The 19,775-nt window shown below is 38.1% G+C and overlaps 1 protein-coding gene across 4 annotated transcripts in view; it reads right to left on the reverse strand.

Annotated features, from left to right (window-relative positions):
• Window positions 1–19,775, reverse strand: part of ralgps2 (Ral GEF with PH domain and SH3 binding motif 2) — a 436,511-nt gene that overhangs the window by 12,375 nt on the left and 404,361 nt on the right. For all 4 annotated transcript variants that reach the window (XM_072573456.1, XM_072573458.1, XM_072573455.1 and 1 more), the window contains 3 exons: window positions 10,514–10,606; window positions 6,828–6,933; window positions 6,497–6,588 (listed from right to left, as the gene is read on the reverse strand). In XM_072573456.1, coding sequence (XP_072429557.1) covers window positions 6,497–6,588; window positions 6,828–6,933; window positions 10,514–10,606 — 291 coding nt within the window. The remainder of the gene's footprint in view (window positions 1–6,496; window positions 6,589–6,827; window positions 6,934–10,513; window positions 10,607–19,775) is intronic.

The raw sequence follows: 19,775 nt of genomic DNA on the forward strand, positions 1-19,775 counted from the left end.
GATTTCAGGATAACAAAGTGCTTCACAGAGTAACTGCTGAATGAAGGAAATGCAACAGCCACTTTACTCACAGCAAAGACCCACAAACTAGTGGTCATGGGTTGGAAGGTCATATCTAAGGATCTTTGATGAATTCCTGCAGTGCATCTTGCAGACATTACACCATTGCTACTCAGCATTGGTGGCAGAAGGGAATGAATGCTTGAGGATGTACTGCCAATCAAACAGGCTGCTTTATCCTGGATGATGTCAAGCATCTTGAGCATTGTTGGAGCTGCACCCATCCAGGCAACTGAGGAGGATTCCATCACACTCCTGACTTGGGGCTCGTCCATGGTGGACAGACTTTTGGGATTCAGGAGGTGAATTACTCACCACAGTATTGTTAGCCAATCACCTGGCTAGTGTGTTCATGTGGCAAGTCCAGTCTGGTCAATGACAACCCAAATATGTTGATAGTGGAGGATTCAATGATGGTAAAATGTGAAATGGCAGTGATTAGACTGTCTCTATTAGAGATAGTCATTGCCTGGCATTTAGGTGGCACAAACTTTACTTGCCACTTTGAGTCATAGAGATGTACAGCACGGAAACAGATCCTTTGGTCCAATTTGTCCATGCCGACCAGATATCCCAACCCAATCTAGTCCCACCTGCCAGCATCCAGCCCATATCCCTCCAAACCCTTCCTGTTCATATACCCATCTAGATGCCTTTTAAATGTTGCAATTGTATTAGCCTCCACCACTTCCTCTGGCAGCTCATTCCATACACATATCACCCTCTGCGTGAAAAAGTTGCCCTTTAGGTCTCTTTTATACCTTTCCCCTCTCACCATAAACCTATGCCCTTTAGTTCTGGACTCCCCAACCCCAGGGAAAATACTTTGTCTATTTATCCTATCCATGCCCCTCATGATTTTATAAACCTTTATAAGGTCACCCCTCAGCCTCCAACATTCCAGGGAAAACAACCCTAGCCTATTCAACCTCTCCTTATAGCTCAAATCCTCCAACCCTGGCAACATCCTTCTAAATCTTTTCTGAATCCTTGCAAGTTTCACAACATCTTTCCAACAGGAAGGAGACCAGAATTGCATGCAATATTCCAAAAGTGGCCTAACCAATCTCCTGTACAGCTACAACATGACCTCCCAACTCCTGTACTCGATACTCTGACTGTCAGCTCAAACCTGGATATTATCCACATCTTGTTGCATTTGAACATGGACTGCTTCAGTAATTGAGGAGTTATGAATGGTGCTGAACATTGTGTAATCATCAGTGAACATCCCCACTTCAGACTTATGACAGAGGGGAGGTCATTCATGAAGCAGCTGAAGATGGGAGGGCCTAAGGCATCAACATGAGGAACTCCTGAAGAGATGTCCTGCAGCGGAGATGACTGATCTCCAACAACCACAATAATTTTCCTGTGAGCCAGGTATGACTCCAACCAGTGGAGAGCTTATCCCTGATATCCATTGATTCCAGTATTGCTAGGGCTTTTTGATGCCACATGTGTTCGAATGCATCCTGGATGTCAGGGGTGTCACTGTTACCTCACTTCTGGAATTCAGTTCTTTTGTCCATGCTTCAACCAAGGTTTAATGAGGTCAAAAGCTGACAGACCCTGGTGGAATCAAAATTGGGCATCACTTAGCAGCAGGTGCTGCTTGATAGCAATGTTGATGACACATTGCATCACTTTATTGATGATCAAGAGTAGACTGATAGGACGGTAAATAGCTGGATTGGATTTGTCCAGCATTTTGCATACAGCTCATACCTGGACAATTTTCCACAGTGTTTGGTAGATGCCAGTGCTGTAAATGTACTTGAACACCTTGACTAGGGGAGCTGCAAGTCCTGGAGCACAAATCTTCTTACTGTTATCAGGAGTGTTGTCAGGGCCCACGGCCTTTGCAGTATCCAGTGTCTCCAACTTTTTCTTGACATCACAGGGAGTGAATAGAATTGGCTGAAGACTGTATGCTGGGGACCACTGGAAGAGGCTGAGATTGATCATTGAGTTGGCACTTCTGTTGAAGATTGGTGCGAATGCAGCAATGGGACTCACTACACCTCTTACTACTCACTTGATATTCATATATTGGTAGAAAATATCTGGATTCATTTTTATGTTGACTGCCTTCATCTGATCATACATGCTTTTTGCCAGTCTTTATTTTATTTTCACTTTCTTTTCTAACCTATTAGAGGTGACTTGGCTCTCACTTGAAGAATTCACCCTCCTTTTTATGTTCAATCTTAATCTCTATTTCTCTTGTCATGTATTCTTAATCCATTTAGAGCATTTCGCCCTTGCCATTGCAAGATACATCTCGAAACTTCTAAAATGTTGAGGTTTCTGCCTCCAGCATATTTATAGGTAGTGAATTCCAGATTCTTACCACCCTCTGCATGAAAATGTTTTTTTTTTCTCACATCTCTTTTAAGCCTTCTGCATGTTACCTCAAATCTATTCCCCCGGTCATTAATCCTATCAAGAAGAGAAGTTTCTTCCTGTCTACCCTAAATTTGCCACTCATAATGTTATACATCTCAATCAGGTCTCCTCTCAATCTTCTCTGCTCTAAGGTTAAAACCCCAGTCTGTCCAATCTTTCTTTATAACTGAAACTCTCCAGCCCAGATAACATCTTTTAATGCACTCTCAATTAAAAAGTTACAACTTTCATCTGTAGTGGTGGCCAACAATCTCACTTTATTCATCTTTCTTTGATATGTTGGTGCCCATCCCTCTGCCAATTTAGATTAAAAGCCTCCCCACTAAAAAATGTCTTTGTGAGGACACCGGTGCTCATCCGAAGTGCAATCCGTGTCTTTTGAATAGTGTCTTCTGTCCCAGATCTGGTCCTCATGCTTTAAGAATTTGCAGCTCTCCCTTCTGTACCTTGCTTTAAGCCACGCATTGTTCCTTCCACTCTTCCTAGTTCTACTGTTGCTACTGCATGTGACTTAATCCAGAGTTATCCTGAAGTTACTGCCTACGAGGTCTTCCTTGCTTATTTCCTTCCTGGATCCTGAAACTTAACCTTTGCACCTCAATACTTGCCTTATGTTATCAGTACCAACATGTCCCACAACTTCTAGCTCACTCTCTTCCCCTCAGCAAGTGAGTATGTGAACATGTGGAGGAAGAACAGGAACATATGCCATAAGTATATGCTTCAGGAAGGCTTCCAATTTCATACAGGTCTACTTCCTCAAAGTTTTATGCTCCTAAATGTTGAGCATAAGCTATTCACACAAACTGAAGGAGTCTCCCTTTGCAAATTCCTTCCTGTTATATACTGTTTTCTCTTGTAAAGCATACAGCTAGAATCTATTTTTCCAAATATGAAAATTAGTGTTTGCATTAGCAACAATAAAATTTGCTGTGCTAAGTGTGGGAAATCATGCAAAATTTGTTAAGAGGTGTCAAAGTTGATTATGAATCCTTAGTTATTGATCATTTGTTTGTCTACTTGATGAAATGGAATACCAGCTGGACATAAAATGGAGGACATCAGAGAGCACAGCTGCCAAGTCAGAAAGCCTTTGGGATCAAGTCCCACTCCAGGTTGACACTCCAGCGCTGTCCTGAGGAAGTGTTGCACAAATGGAGCTGGATGAGAACTTAAACTGAGGCTTTGTTAGCCCCATCAGGTGAATGCCTGATAGTACTATTTTGAAGAAAAGTAGGATATTTTCACTGCCATTGCACCTTCCTTTCTAACACTCGGCTAATATTTATTCCTTAATCATCATTGTCACAAAAATAAATCATTGTGTCATTACCCCATTATGGATTTTAGGGGCTTGCTGTGCAAAAACTGACTGTCGTGTTTTATATTTTATAACAGTAACTCAACGTCAGAAGTACTGAATTGGCTGCCAAATGCTTTGAGGAATCTGGTAACTATGATGCCTCTGTACAAATGCATATATATCCTTTTCTCCACAGACAATCAAATTGTCTTCACTTTCACCCACAGTTTTTGGCTGTCACAAATAACTACGACACTGCCTTTACACCTAATATGAGGCAAATGAGTGGGAACTTATGTGGAGTAATGTGGGAAATGTCTTTCCAGCACTACTTGTCCGAACGCTTACACTCGTGTTGCAAAATAGAGATATCCTGCATTGTTGACCAGTCATTTGGTTGCAGTTGTTGTGGGTATGTTTGCTGGGCTGAGAAATTCCCAGCTCAGTGAACATACCCACAACAACTGCAACCGGCACCCGAGCTACAAATCTACACAACCCTTGAGTCATTTGGTTGTTAGCACTCAGCAAGCTACACAGGAATAATTTTAATTAGCAGATACAACTTTTTCTCATCTTATGCTGTTGGACAAGCTTTTGTCAACAAATGCAATCCAGAGAGCACTCATGATACATTATTCATGAGATCACATTTATAAAATCCTGAGTGTCTGGCAACTTCAGGAAGTACAAAGTTTTCTGCAAGTCCTACAGTTTCAACACATAAAGTGGAAAGTTACATCTAAATTGTGCAAAATCAAGAAATAGGAGGCAGAGAATTATGAAATATTAAAACATTCAAAAGATGTGCACATGTGAAATGAAAGAGACAAGTTTGATTTCATTATATATATGCTCTGTTCCCATAAGTATTAGAATAAAAAAGCAAAATGTAAATTATGGTTAAGTAATTCAACTGAGTAGCAGTTCCTGCAACCCCCAAGAAAAGATCCAATCAATCTCCTCGCTGGTAGTTTTTCACTTTAGTCTTTTGATGTTCTTTGAAATAAAGGCTTAATTTTTTTTAGTTCTTACAAAAGATAGGCCATAGACTGACTATTTTTTAAGAGTTGTAAATTCCCATGAAATTCTAGCCATGGGAAACACACAAATATTTTGAGTGTACAGCAAAAAGATTGATATCAAATGGAGATCAGACAGCAAAGTATGCCTACCAATGTCTACCTAAAACAGAAGTGAAACACAAGATGATCCTGGCTCATTCAACAACATCGGTATCCATACAGCAGCTTTAAAGCAGTAAAATGATTCAAGATGCTTCACGATAATCTTATCGCAGAAGAGAAATTCGGGAGGATGATTGATGATTTGGTCAAAGAGATAGATTTTAAGAAACACCTTAAAAGGAGGGAAGAGAGAGGGACAAGTTTAAAGGAGGGAATTCTAAGGTTAACGGCTTTAGCAGCTGAACCTCAGCCACTGAAGATAGCACGATTAAAGTTGGGGTAGGTCAACAGGCCAGAATTGTTTACGTACAGATCATAGGCTGGAGGAGATTCATAACTGTGTACATAAATGCCTTGTTAATTCACGAGGACGGATAACCTTAAGCTGTGAATGGGTCATTAGAAACTGTGAATGTCTGAACATAATACATTAAACAGAACCAAGAGTAGACTACATGGCCCCTCAAATCTGCGCCAGACATTTAAGATTATAGCTGATTCTTGATCTTGACTCCATTTGATCTTACCCATTTACATAACCCTTGATTAGTTCAATGCCCAATCGTGGCCTTGAATTTATTCCATCTTTGTGCAACTTATGGCCTTCTGGGTTCAGGATTCTTATGAGTTACATACTTCTGAGTTAAAATAGTTCTCTGCATTTCAATACAAAATAGCCAATTTCTTAACCTGAAACTATGTGTCTAGTTGTCGACTCGTGCATCAGGGGAAACAGTCTGAGTAACCACCTTGTCAAGCCTCACAGCTTCATATTTACAGTGAGATCAGCTTATATTTTTCAAAATTCCAGATAGTCTAAGCTCATTTTATTCATAGGGCAACCCTCTCATCTCAGGACTCAATCTGGTGATTGAGATTACATTAAATTTGGTTCTCTTTCCATTATTATTGCTTGGTGTGCTGAATATGTTTTAACATTTTTGTTTCCTTTCAATCTAATGAACTTTTGATGTACTTCTGTCAGGCAAGGAATTTTTTCTTAAATAAGACAACTAAAATCGCACACACCCATGCATACCCAACAGTACTCTTTTCAGAAGAGTCATATTGGAGTTAACAATCAGTTTCTCCATTGATGCTACCATATCTGCTGTGCTTCTCCGGCACTTTATCTTTATTGCGAACATTCTGCGTTTCTAGTACAAGGACGCCCAAATCACTCAATCAAATATGCAATTATATCTCACCATTTAAAAACATAAAAGCTTTCCTCTTGCTGTGTTGGGATCTTCTAAGGCAGTAAAAGTTTAAAAATCAAGAATATTTCCATTGCATCTTTCAGGGCTTGTGTTCTCCCAATGATTACTGTACTTAGGAGGCAAAGAATCTCAAAGTATCATCATAAAGTGTGAAGAATAGTGATTTATTTTAAGATACTAAAATTAAGAGATTCAATTTGTATACTTCATTTTAAAAATGTTCTTCAAAACATTCTGCTACATATCAACATTAAAATCTTATTTTGATGCTTATGCACTGCTGCAGATGCAGAGTGTAACATTGTAGTAATTGGTACCTGTTGTCTGTTGCTTTGGCAGGCAGAACTCAAATGCTTAAACCAGAGCATTGCATTCCCTCGATTACCAGCCTGGAATTTGTAAGAGTTTCCTGAAAATGAGTGCAAAACAAAAGGCAATATTATATTCAACTGTCACAGTGTTAATTTGACATTGGAAGCTTTTTTTTAAGAAAATAGATTCTACCACTAAGAATCAGAAAAAGGTTGCATAATTAGAAACTTAAAAGACCCAATGTATTTGCCAATCTTTGGCTCACTCAGTCTTGTGAACAGATTGAAACAAATACAAAAGGAGAGGAAATTAGACCTTTTTCCATTCATTACTCACCCCTTTCAGAGTCTGTAAGCTGGAAAACATCTGGATGCTCTGGATCATCAGCCATCATCACCATCCAACCCACAACCGACACACTCTTACTCAAACTTGATTTGAACTGCATATCAGAAAAGTTAGACACATCAGTAGGATTCTGGACTTGAACACCTTTTCAGATTTGATTAAGTAAAGGGGCTGTATAAACAGCGTGCTATTAAAATTCAAAAGCAACAATAAAACAGATTGTAACTTATGAACCCATTGGGCTGGATTAATGATTTCTTGCTGCATGTTTAGTGTACAACACAATAACAATTTGCTTTGATGTAATGTTTTAAATGTAGAAGAATATCCTAAGACATTTATAAAAGTGAAGTAGATGGTGAGTAATATGGGAAGAATTGACTGATGTTTTCATTCAAGAGAGTGCTAATGAGGCTTTGTAAAGTACACATTAGAAACTGTAAAAAAAAATCAGGTTAGCAAAGTGTAAATTGCATGAAATTACACACTATTAACACTGGTCCTAATCAGGAACTTAGGTTAAAAAGTAATACATTTCAAGCACAGATTGTTAAAGCTGAGGTCCCCTGTTTCTAGGAGCTCTATGAGATGACTCAAGTTTCATCAATCTGTCAGATTTCTTCCATTTGTTTATTATTATTCCTAGTGCTGAGTAAGAACAATAATGTTTTAACATTTCTTTTTCATATTTGATATTGTTGTTTTGTACATTAAGACAGGAAGGATTTCTGGGAATTTTTTAAGAGTAGGGATCCTAACAGGTATGGTGGCGGCGCAAGGAAACAATAGTGCCAATATTTGTACATGGAATTCTTTAGAAGTGCATATAAATAGTTATATGATATCATCAGTAATTCACATAGAAAAGCACATCTCATACAGGTGAAAATTAAGACTACCTTGCTCTATTTTTCTTCACGCATTATGTACATCAGCCCAGGTCATCAAAGAGGAAGAAGCCCTGAGGAAATAACCTTTCAAAAGTACTTAATTATCATAACTCTTCTGAGATAGCTCCTTCTCGTATTGTAAAGTTATTTCCTCTGGGTTTATAAATCTGTTTTCACAGGCTTGGTAAAGAACTGAGTAATCATAACAAGACAGCCACACACAAAAAAGTGCATGCAAAAGGAGAAGTTATACGGGAGGCATATGGTTATATGGACTGCAAAATTACTTTAAAAGCAAAGTTGTCACAAGTTAGGTGCTTTAAAACTCATTTAAGTCTTGTTCACACAAAGTCACTGCCAGATAAAGAGAAATAGGTGCCTCCTTATTTCAAATGAGATACCGGTAAACTTAGCAGATCTGCCAAATTCCAGGAAAGAATACAAACTTCAAGTGTTGCAGAAGTTTGCTGAAAGAAGTTTGTTCAAACAAATAGTAACAAAATAAATTAAGCAAGCAGTTATGGTAATACTGATACTTAAGGGCTAATTTTAACTCTGCCCACCTGGTAGAAATGGGGTTGCATTCACAACATTTTGATGTCACTGGCTGGGTCAGCATTTACTGGTCATCCTTAATTGCCCTTCAGTGACATAAATGGGTTAAGTGATGGGCAAAGATTTGGCAGATGGAATCTAATGCAGAAAAATGTGAGGTTGCCCACTTAGGCAGAAAGAACAGAAAAGCAGAATAATATTCTGAATGGAAACAATCTGCAGAATGCTGTGGTACAAAGGAATCTAGATGTCCTTGTAAAAGTTATTGTGCATGTGCAGAGGTAATTAATAAGGCAAATTTATTGCAAGGGAGGAGAATATAAAAATCTTGTGAAAACTGGACAGATAATTGGTGCAATCACATAGAGTATTGTGAACTGTTTTGGTCTCCTTATTTAAAGGGAGATGTATTGTTGGATCTTTGGCATTCTCCTCCCAAAGAGCTGTGGAGGCTGTTTCACTATATGTTCAAGGCTGAATTAGATAGATGTTTGATCTACAAGGGAGTCAAGCCAGAAAAGTAGAGTTATGATCACACTCAGCTCAACCAAGATATGAGTGAATGGCAGAATATAGACAGCAAGGCCAAATGGCCTATATTTCTTTAATTTTTTATGGTATTCTGCTTATGGTCCTTCTAATGAACACTCAAAAGAAACTAAAGACTAAATATCTTGCATGCGTATCCTTATTTACATAAATGCTTGCATGAAGACACTTGTAAGTATGCCTCCGTAACAAGAGATGCTATAAAGAAAGACATTGTGTCAACAGTTCATGCAGAAATACGCTGCAAGATTGTGCTAGGAATGCTATTTGGAAATAAGGAGTCTCAATTTGGTCAATGAAGTGAACAAGTTCTTTCCTGACAAAATGTGAATAGCTGCAGTGAAAGATCAAGTGGCAATCCTCACACAGATTTAAAACAAAATTGCCTAGCTTTGACAATCACAAAGTTCCAGTGATAGAACGTCTTTATGATTGTTAGTACTTTTTCAGTACATGAAAGTAGAGTAAAATTCTGAATTAATTTCCAAATTTTAGAACAACTGGCCTGTTAACTGACATAATCAGATAATTTACCTAAACTTGAGAAATTTACTGATTTGAAATGATATACCACTTGGCCGATATGGTGGCTCAGTGGTTAGTGCTACTGCCTCACAGCGCCAGGAACCCAGGTTCAATTGCAGCCACAGCAACTGTCTGTGTGGAATTTGCATGTTCTCCCTGTGTGCTCCAGTTTCCTCTCACACTCCAAAGATGTGCAGATTAGGTGGATTGGACATTGTTGTTCAGGGATGTGCAGGTGAGGTGAGTTAGCAATGGCAAATGCAGAGTTACAGATGTAGGGGATGGGTCTGGGTGGGATGCTCTTCGCAGGGTCAGTGTGGACTCAATGGGCTGAATGGCATGCTTCCACACTGTAGGGATTCTATGATACACTGGAAAAATTCCTTAAAATCAAATTTGTTCTTGGAAATCTCAATATAAATCCAATTTTTTGAAATTTTACACATAGAAGTGACAATTCTATAGCAGAACAGGTTATATTTGAGACCAAGATGTGCTACAGAAATTTTTAGTGAACCTGTTCAGAGATGTTATTACATACCTCTGGAGGAGGCAGAACTTGAACTTGGGCCTCCTTGCTCAGAGTTAGGAACATGACCGCTGCACCACAAGAATCATGAAGATGTGCAACATACTGGTGATAAAAGTCTATTAGTTCTTTGAATAAAATGATTGAAAAGTCTGCATTTGTTTCCTTCGGCCCTGGAAGACTAACTCTTCTGTCATGCATTCGCTTCTGTCTTTCATCCTATCACAGATCTTTCTTTTGTCCTTGTCCCAAACACCCCTTGCTCTTAACCAATTTTAATGTTGAACTTTTCCCAGTTCTGATGAATAGTCACATCTGAAATGGTAACTGTCTCACTCTTCAAATGCCGTCTGACTCACTGAGCATTTTTCAGCATTTTCTGTTTTTATTTCCAATTTCCAGAATTCACAGTATTCAGTTTTTTGATGAGAAATATTAGTTCTGTTACACTGTGCCAATGTAATGTGAAATGTAGGAGATCTCGCTTAAAATCCATTACATAAAACTTTCCAATTGAATATGTACCGTCATTGACTAAGACTGATTATGTTTAACGCTGTAGATTGCTCTCATTGGATTCTAACTAGTCTTGAGAACAAATAGTTTTTGGGAACAGTTGTACTTACATGCTTTCTTTCTGTTGGCTTTAAGGATTTGGCTGAGTAGTAATAGAGTTTTGTTCCACACAGTGCCACCCAGTACTTGGTCCATGATGCAACCTACACGAAAAGACCATAGCTAGTAACTGATCTGATATGATCCCACAATTTTCATTGTGGGGGTTGGAGAGTTGGGGGGTGGTGCTGTTTTAGTGGGTCTACCACTTTGATTTCAGTAATGAACACCATACGTATTAAAAAGATGACATACAGTGGTGAATATAAACAATAGAAGTCAGAGATTTACATGTTTGAAGTCTGGAGAGAACTCATTTTCAGTTAAATTATGTATATGCAATTTCCAGCAAAATTGTGTGTTTGGGCTATTATTTTTCACTCTTATTTGGCACTTGGGCAAGTTTTTAAAATTCATAATTGTCGCATCTGAGATCATACAATGTACCTTTCATTGCATAAATTATTTGAAATAACTTGAATAAAGTTTATTAACATTTGCAAAAATAAAAATAGGTTAGTATTTGTGTGTGAATATACCATGAAAATAATATGTATATCGAGGTTAAAAGCATATACAGATAAAAAAAATAAGCTCAACATTTCTTAAAAATTCTCCAGAAGAAATAAAATCCTTGGTGTATAGTTTTACTAACATTATCCCTCTTATGTTTTAGAAGTGATTTCGTTCTGAGGACACTGCCTTGGATCTGACCTCACATGGAAATATCATGTTAAATAGGAAACTTAGCACACTAAAGTTAAACCAAATTCCCATGGTATCACATGAAATGAGTTTTAAATATTATGCACAGCAATACCATCAAAAATGCAGGTTCTTGGTGTCAGGGTAGCTACTTGCCATCTAATTCAGATAATTAATTTACGAGAGACAAAATCTGAAACCAATTTTAAAAAAATAAGACAAAATGCAGAATTTATTGTTTTTATCCAAAAAGAAAGGAGATTATTTTTAAAATGTCAATATGTGAGGCTCATGATAAAAAGAAGCAACAGAACCTGGCATTAAACAAAATGTTCTGTTATTCTACTCCCAGGTTGTCTCTTTAAGGGTTCGAACTGGAATATCTTGAGTACTTTAAAGATCAAGTTGCTAAAGTCAGAAGAACAGTGGCACATGATTGGTTTTTGTCCTTTTATAAGTAGATAGTTTTGCCTTTGTGACAGATAGATACAAAATTATATCTCTCATACAAGCTCAAAGAAAATACTGAAAAGTTCAACCTGTTATCAGCTGACAACAGATTGTGACCAAAATAGCTCCACACATCATATTAATTCAAACTTTAGCAAAGTGTTCCATAAAACCTTTACTTACAATTTTCGAGATCCATTATAGTGGCTGACTGTAACCTACAGTTTAATCAATCCCTCATGAATTAGTCAGCACATTCACTAAAACAACTTCATATTTAAAATTTCGTTCATGGGATTTCAGCATTGCTGGCAAAGCCATCTGGTATAGATGTACTGACAACATGGTTAAAGGTGTTCTAGGATTCTAACATAGTGACAAACATAGAATTCTGGATAAACCCTTTCACGCAGAGACACATTCATGTGGAAAAGTTGTCTTTCCTCATTTTGTTAGAGTCAAAAAAAACCCAGATGCTGGAATCTAAGGTAGACAAGCTGGAGGCTGGAAGAACACAGCAATCCAGGCAGCACCAGGAGGTGGAGAAGTCAACGTTTCGGGTGTAACCCTTCTTCAGGACTGGGGGTTGGTGTAAGGGGAGCTGCAGATAAAGAGGGGGTATGTGGGGGAGAGGTGGTGAGGTAGGGATAGGTGAACACAGGTAGAGGATATGACCTGGTTGGATAATGGTTGGTTGATCAGAGGAATGGAAGGGAGGGGGAGGGGCTGGAAAGGGAGTCATGGGATAGGAAGGTGATTATTTGAAATTCGAGAACTCAATGTTGAGTCCTCTGGGCTTTAGGTTGCTCAGGTGGAAGATGAGATGTTCCTCCAATTTGCGGTCTGATTTGCTGTGCCAATGGAGGTGGCCAAAGATGGTCATGTCGGAAAAGGAGTGGGGAGGGGAATTAAAATGGGCAGTGACTGGGAGGTCAGGTCGGACCCTGAAGGCCGAGCTGAGAAGCTCGTTGAAATGTGCCGAGTTTATGTTTGGTCTCCCTGATGTAGAGAAGACCACATTAGGAGCACCAGATACAGTAAACTAGGCTGGAGGAGAGACAGGTGAACCGCTCTCACCTGGAAGGAGTATTCGGGGCCCTGGATGGAGTTGAGGGGGGCGGGGGGGGGCGGTATGGTGTGCTGGCAGGTTTTGCATCTTTCACAGCTGCAGGGGAAAGAATCTGGGGGTTCGGAGGGTAGGTGGGGAGATTAGTGTCAACCAAGGATTGGTGAAAGGAACATCCTTGTGGAAGGCAGGGAGGGGTGAGGAGGGGAATTTTTGTGGCAGAGTTTTGGACCAGTGGGCATAATCTCAGAATAAGGGATAACAAATTTAAAACACATACGAGAAGAAATTTATTCTCTCAGAGGACAATGAATCTGTGGAATTCTTTGTCACAGAGAGCTGTTGAGCCTGGGTCATTAAGTATATTCAAGGCTGAGATTGATAAGATTTTTAAACAGGAAGAGAATCAAGGGCTTTAAGAAAAAGGAAAGTGGAATTTAGAATTATCTGATCAGCCATTGTATCACTAAACTCAATGGACTGAGTGGCCTATTTCTGCTCCCATGTTTTATGGTCTTACGTGATCTGATCACCATGAGGACAGTAAGTCAAACAGAAATCTATGCAAACAAGTGTTGCTAGTTTGGATCTCTTTTTACAGTATTTCAAAGGAAAAAAGGACCTTTGCTTTGAGATGCAGTGACAAAGACGTTATTGTTGCATGAAAGCAGGTGAACTGTTTTATGTGAATAGCCAAGCTGGAAATCAGTAAAGGTGTGGCTTCTGTTAAAAATAAAGTAAACAGACAGTGTAGCACTAGGTGATCTAAGGAACTGAGAGTCACCAAATGTTCCTTGCTGATGATAATTCAATCTGGAAAATGTAGATGGGGACTGGAATGATTGTCAAAGGATGCTGGAAGGTTGTTTTCAGCTTGGCACAATGGGAAAAAAATTGACTCTGCTGGAGCACTGGGAATGATTATGGAACAGTTGCTGTAATATTACATGTCTGCCAGAAGTGTGGCACACAGTGAAAAGATTTTATAAAACACATTTTGACTGTGTTAATGCAAAACTACTTTCTCTTTAGTTCTATGCATTAGTGGCATGTTGCTATATTTGATTTATGTTCACTTTTGGCAGTAAAAATCTCAAAACTTGCTGTTCAGTCTTTTCCTTTGCTCACTGGAAAATTGATTTGTTTTAAATTCTTTGTCTTTTTAGATAGTAGCACTTATGAGGACATACACCACAATCATCATACATCAGTTGTGGAGGGACTGAATGTTTAAGGCAGTGAGTGGAGTGTCGATCAAGCGGGCTGGTTTCTCCTGCATTGTGTTTGAGCTTCAAGTGCTGTTGGAGCCGCACTTAGTGGAGGCATCAGGTCATTCAAGACTTTTGCCCTCCCGGTTTTGGAGAATCAGGAAGTCACTTACTGCCACTGAATTCGCAGTATCTGACTTGTCCTTAGAGCCACAGCATTAATGTGGCTGATTGAATTCAGTTTCTGGTCAATGGTAAACTGCTAGGATGTTGATAATGGGGAATTAGCAATGGAAATAATTAAACCCTTTCTTTTTGGAAATGGTCATTGCTTGGGACATGCATGACCTGAATATTACTTCACACTTATGAGGCCAAGTTTGACTGTCTTCCTAGTCTTTTATTCAAAGAGTTGAAAATGGTACTGAACACCTCAATCATCAGCAAACATTCTCATTTCTGATTTTATCATGGAAGGATTCACAGGTGAATCAACTGAAGATGGTTAAGCTTAGGAAACTATTCTGAGAAATTCTTCCAGTGATGTCCTGGGGCTGAGATGATTGGTATTCAACAACCATACCATTTTCCTTTGTTCTTGGAGGAATCCAATCAGTGGACAGCCTACCGTCCTTTGCAGTAAAAAAATACCAGATTGACTACCTTCTGAGAGAAGAAACTCCCCCTCATCTCTGTCTTAAATGCGTTATCCCTTACTCTGAAGTTCTGTCCTCTGGTCCTAGATTCTCTAACAAGGGGAAATAATCTTTTTGCAACTACCTTGTCAAGTATCTTAAGAATCTTATATGTTTTAATAAGGCAGTTTCTTATCCTTCTAAATTCCAATAGGTACAGACCTAGCCGACTCAACCTCCTATCATAAGACAGACCCTTCATACTCAGTATCAATTGACTGAACCTGCTTTAGGCTACCTCTAATGCCAGTATAATCTTCCTTAAATAAGAGACTCAGAACAGTTCACTGTATTTCAGCTGTGGTCTGACTAGAACCTTGTAATTTTAGCAAAAAATCTCTACATTTATACTCCATTACCTTTCAAATGAAGGGCAACATTCCGTTTGCTTTTCCTATTACCTGCTGAGCTGCATGTTAGCTTTTTGTATTAATTGCATGAGAACTCCCAAATCCCTCTGTTCTGTAGCTCTCTCTCTTTCTCACGTCTTTCGCCACTTAAAGAACATTCAGCCCCACAATTTTTCCTGAATGCATAACCTCACATTTCCCCACATTATATTCCAGCTGCCAAGTTTTTGCCCACTCAATAACCTGTCTATATCCTTCTGCAGACTCTGTGTCTTCCTCACTACATGCCTCCCCAACTATTTTTCTATCGTTCACAATCTTGGTGATAGTACATTCACTTTCCTCATCCAAGTCATTAGTACATATTGTAAGTAATTGTGGCCCCAGCACTGATCCTTGTGGCACTCCATTAGTAATAGGTTGCCATCTGACAATGTCTTCTTTATCTCAACTCTCTGTCTTCTGTTAGTTAGGAATTGTTTACCAGGTCTAATATCTTATCGCCAACACCATGCGCTCTTATTGTGTGGTACCTTATCAAACACTTTCTGAAAATCCAAATATATCATTACACACCGATTCCCTTAATCTATCCTGCTTGCTACCTCCTCAAAGAATTCTAATAAATTTGTCGGGTATGATTTCCTCTTCACAAAACCATACTGACATTGCTTGAAGATATTATTTATTTCTAAATGCTCTGCTATTGCTCCATTTATAATAGACTCCAACATTTTCCCAACAGCAGATGGTAAGTTAACTTACCTATGTTACCTGTTTCTGTTTTCTTCCTTTTTAAGTAAAGGTGTTTTTAATGTAATTGAGGTGTAATTGGCAGTTTCCAATCCTCTGGGGCTTTTCCAGAATCTCAGGACTCTCGAAAGATTACCACCAGTGTACCCACAAACTCTGTAGCTACGACCTTTAATATCTGAGGATGCATCCCATCAGTTCCAGGGGACTAGTTGTTTTTAGCCTCATTAGTTTCTCTGGCACATTTTTCTCTCATGATAGTTTTTTTTATTTTCTCTCTTTCTTCTGACCCTTGATTATTTAGTATTTTTGGAATGCTATTAGTGACTTCTACTATAAAGTTGGTGCAAAGTATTTATTCAACTCATTTGCACTTTCCTGGTTCTCCATTATTATTTCCCCAACTTTGTTCTCAACTAGGCCTATGTTCACATTAACTTCGCTTTACCTTTATTTATGTTCAAATAAGCTCTTGCTCACAGTTTTGATAATACTGGCAAGTTTATCTGCAAAACCTATTCTGTCCTACTATTACTTTTTCATAGTCTTTTGTTGGTTGTTAAAGCCTTCCCAATTCTTTAGGTCAACACTAACCTTTGCCAAATAGTATTTTTTCCTTTCAAGTTGATGCTATTCTTAACCACGCTTGGCTGATCCCTTTCCTAAAATCCTTTTTCCTTGCTATGACATGGCTTTGCTGTAAGCCATGAACTATTTTCTTAAATATCTGCCATTGTTTGTCAACTGTCTTTGCCGATTTGTCCTCCAGTCCAACTAGCTCTGTCATCATTTCCTTTGTAATTGCCCTTATTTAAGTTTCACACAGCTATTCCTCTTCTTGCTTTCACCTCTGTAACTATCTTTTGTCTATTTTGAATTTATATCCATATTTTCTCTAATCCCGATTCGGAGATGCCGGTGTTGGACTGGGGTGTACAAAGTTAAAAATCACACAACACCAGGTTATAGTCCAACAGGTTTAATTGGAAGCACACCAGCTTTCAGGTGATTGACCTGATGAAGGAGCGTCGTTCCGAAAGCTAGTGTGCTTCCAATTAAACCTGTTGGACTATAACCTGGTGTTGTGTGATTTTTAACTTTATCTAATCCCAGCATCCTTCAAATTCATAATTTTCACAAATCTTGTAATATACTAATCTTCAACCTTGTTCAAACTAAAACTTTGCCATTGGTTATTTATAAATATTCAAAAAACTGAAAGGAAGCTGAAAAGAAACATTTGCAGTTGATGGACCACTCTGTGAGCACAACTCTGATGTGATCATGACAATGAAATTCATGGAGATATTCTGGAAGAATATTTGAAACACAAAGCTCACAGTGTTGCAACTGATGAAGAAATAGCACATTAAAAATATTATTCAAACTTTATTTCAAAAAGAAAATAATACGATTTTGTAGTTGGGGTGATATTAGAAAGGATTTGCAATATCTGTTGGGATGAGAAAGAAGAAGGATCATGTACTACTTCTGCACTTGATTTTTTTAAACTGCCCCTGAATTTTTGCTTTTTCGGGTTTGTGTGTGATATTGGATGAAAACAGAACTGGGTTGAAATGTGATACACAATGCAGTGAGTTTTGGAGGTGATTTTGACTCAGTAAGTGACAATTGACCAATTGGCCTTAGTATTGCAGGAGCAATGCTTTAGACAAGGAGAACGGGAAGAAAATTGAACAAAAAAAGGACAAGCTCAGTTTGTTAAACAAATTATGAAATGTTGAATAAATATGCAGGAGAATTTGAAGTTTGCAAAAAGCCATCAAAATCAGCTTACAAAGATCATTCGAAAGAATACAGTTCTGATCTATAGAACATCTGTTTTCTTTGTTCTCTGCGGACAAGGAAATTTACTCCTTTTTCCATTGCAGTTAGAAAAAATTGAGAACAAAGGACAACAGCCAGTATCACTTTGTGTACTTTTCCTCAACTTCAAAAATTGTACAGTTTCATATAAAATGAATATATATTAGTTAAAGTGTAATCAAAGTTCTCATTATTATTTCCATATGATCCTTCCTGAATTTCTGTCATAGAATTCAAACTACGACCATTATTTGTGTTTTATAAATCACTGAAGTATCACTTGGCAATGTATCTCATTAGGCCTACTGTGGTTTGAGCAGTGCATTAAAAAATGGATTCATTTCAACTTTTGCAATCTTTAAACTTTTTCACTCACACAACATCAAAACTTGCATATATAGAATACCCTTAACATAACCCTTAACACAACACTGGAGCGTTGTCAAATTAAATTTGACACCTGAGCCAAAGGAGTAGATATTAGGTCAGGTATTCAAAAGCTTAGTCAAATCTTGTTGAATGGAATGGACAGTCTATCTAGCACCATATCATACTGGTGCTCCAAATATGATTAAACTCTATTAGTTCTCAACTTGCTTTATGCAGAGATGTATAAAAATTGCAGTTAAACACTTGCCCACAAAGAGCAAGAAGTGAAAATCTGAACTTACTGTCAGAACAGTGAAATTTGCATTGGCCTAAGTGTAGGTTGCAGATACAAATTCTTAGCTGAACAGGTGAGCTGCTCAGTAAGATATTTCTACAAAATAAATGGTTGTTGCCAATAACACAACTTTCCAGTTTGGTGCAACAGGTTTTGCAATCTCATGCTACATCTGAAGGAATTTCAGGACTGCTTTTAGGAGCTCTATGAATTGATCACTAAGCTGTAAATGATTTTACAACTGAAGCAAGATGGAGCAATATGAGTTTTAAATTGCCCCAGAAAGTAGTGAGAATGCAGTGATAAAATTTCAATGAAAAGAAACAAGCTAAATGGTGGTACTGTATAACCTTAGTTTTTATAACGTTACTTCAGAGATGAAGGCTGCTAAAGCAGTTGATTTAAATTTTGCACGAACAACCATATCTCTCTGAACTCTTTTCCCCTGTTCAGAGGTATTTTGGACTGAAGTGCTAATACTAATATAAGAACTCAGTGGAATTTAATGATATCGTTATTATCAGTGAGCAAAATACTCCAAATAGTAAAATTTTTAAAAAATAAATTAGTTTTATGCTAATACAGGTAGCAATTTGGATGATAACCTGTGATTATCTGCACTTACATTTTGATTGATCAGAAGAACAGATAAGTTTTTCTTTTATTTCAGTATTCTAATTTTCCCATATACTGTCTTGTCATTTGGAGCCTGAATATCAACCAGTTTGATTCAGAGATAAGTTTCTAACGTATGTCATGGTTGATTAATATGTTGGCTACCTGGACTGCATAAGACCTGCTTTCTGACAATTCGTAGTTGCAAGGGCTGAAAATTTTCTTACTGTCAACCCCTTTGGTACAATTTCATTAATCTTTGCCTGTTAAGAAAGGCTTAAACCACTAAACAGCCATCTGATGATTCCTTAGAGAGGATGTAGACTGAATTCCTCCAGTCTCCCAAGTTTATTTTATGATGTTTAACACGAGTTGCCAAATGGTTTCAACTTGGACCACAAGGAGTAGCTTTGTTGTTAATGATTATAATCAACTATCTGGACTGTTTTCATTCCCTTGCTATTGGCAGAATTTGAAGATCTTGATTAAGCTGTGTGTTGGACACTACAGTGGAATAAAAAAAACACTGAACTGGAATGGTTACACTAAACTATATTGCAAAAGATGTTTAAAAAAGATTAACAAGTCAAAGTAGCCCGAGAATTCAGATCTCTGCTCAAGAAATTTATAAAACATTGTTGATCGTTGAATTAATTTTAGTTGGTAGCATTATCTGAGGAAGTCGATATGGTTGATGGTTTTGAGAAGTGGAGGGGGGTGCGGTTTAGGGGTGGAATGATTGATATAAATCCTGCCACTCTTAAGCAGTCATCAAAAGCCCCACTCTGATCAGTGAAATGATATATATTTTCTTTTGTTGTGTGGATTGATAAATAAATAAAAAGGAGACTTATTTTTTCATTTTTCCTGAAGACGAATACTTGTGTGATAATTGGAAAAAATGTATGGGCTGCACATTGGCTCTGCATTCAGAACTGCT

This window comes from Chiloscyllium punctatum, chromosome 7, assembly GCF_047496795.1.
Source record: "Chiloscyllium punctatum isolate Juve2018m chromosome 7, sChiPun1.3, whole genome shotgun sequence".
Classification (NCBI taxonomy): domain Eukaryota; kingdom Metazoa; phylum Chordata; class Chondrichthyes; order Orectolobiformes; family Hemiscylliidae; genus Chiloscyllium; species Chiloscyllium punctatum.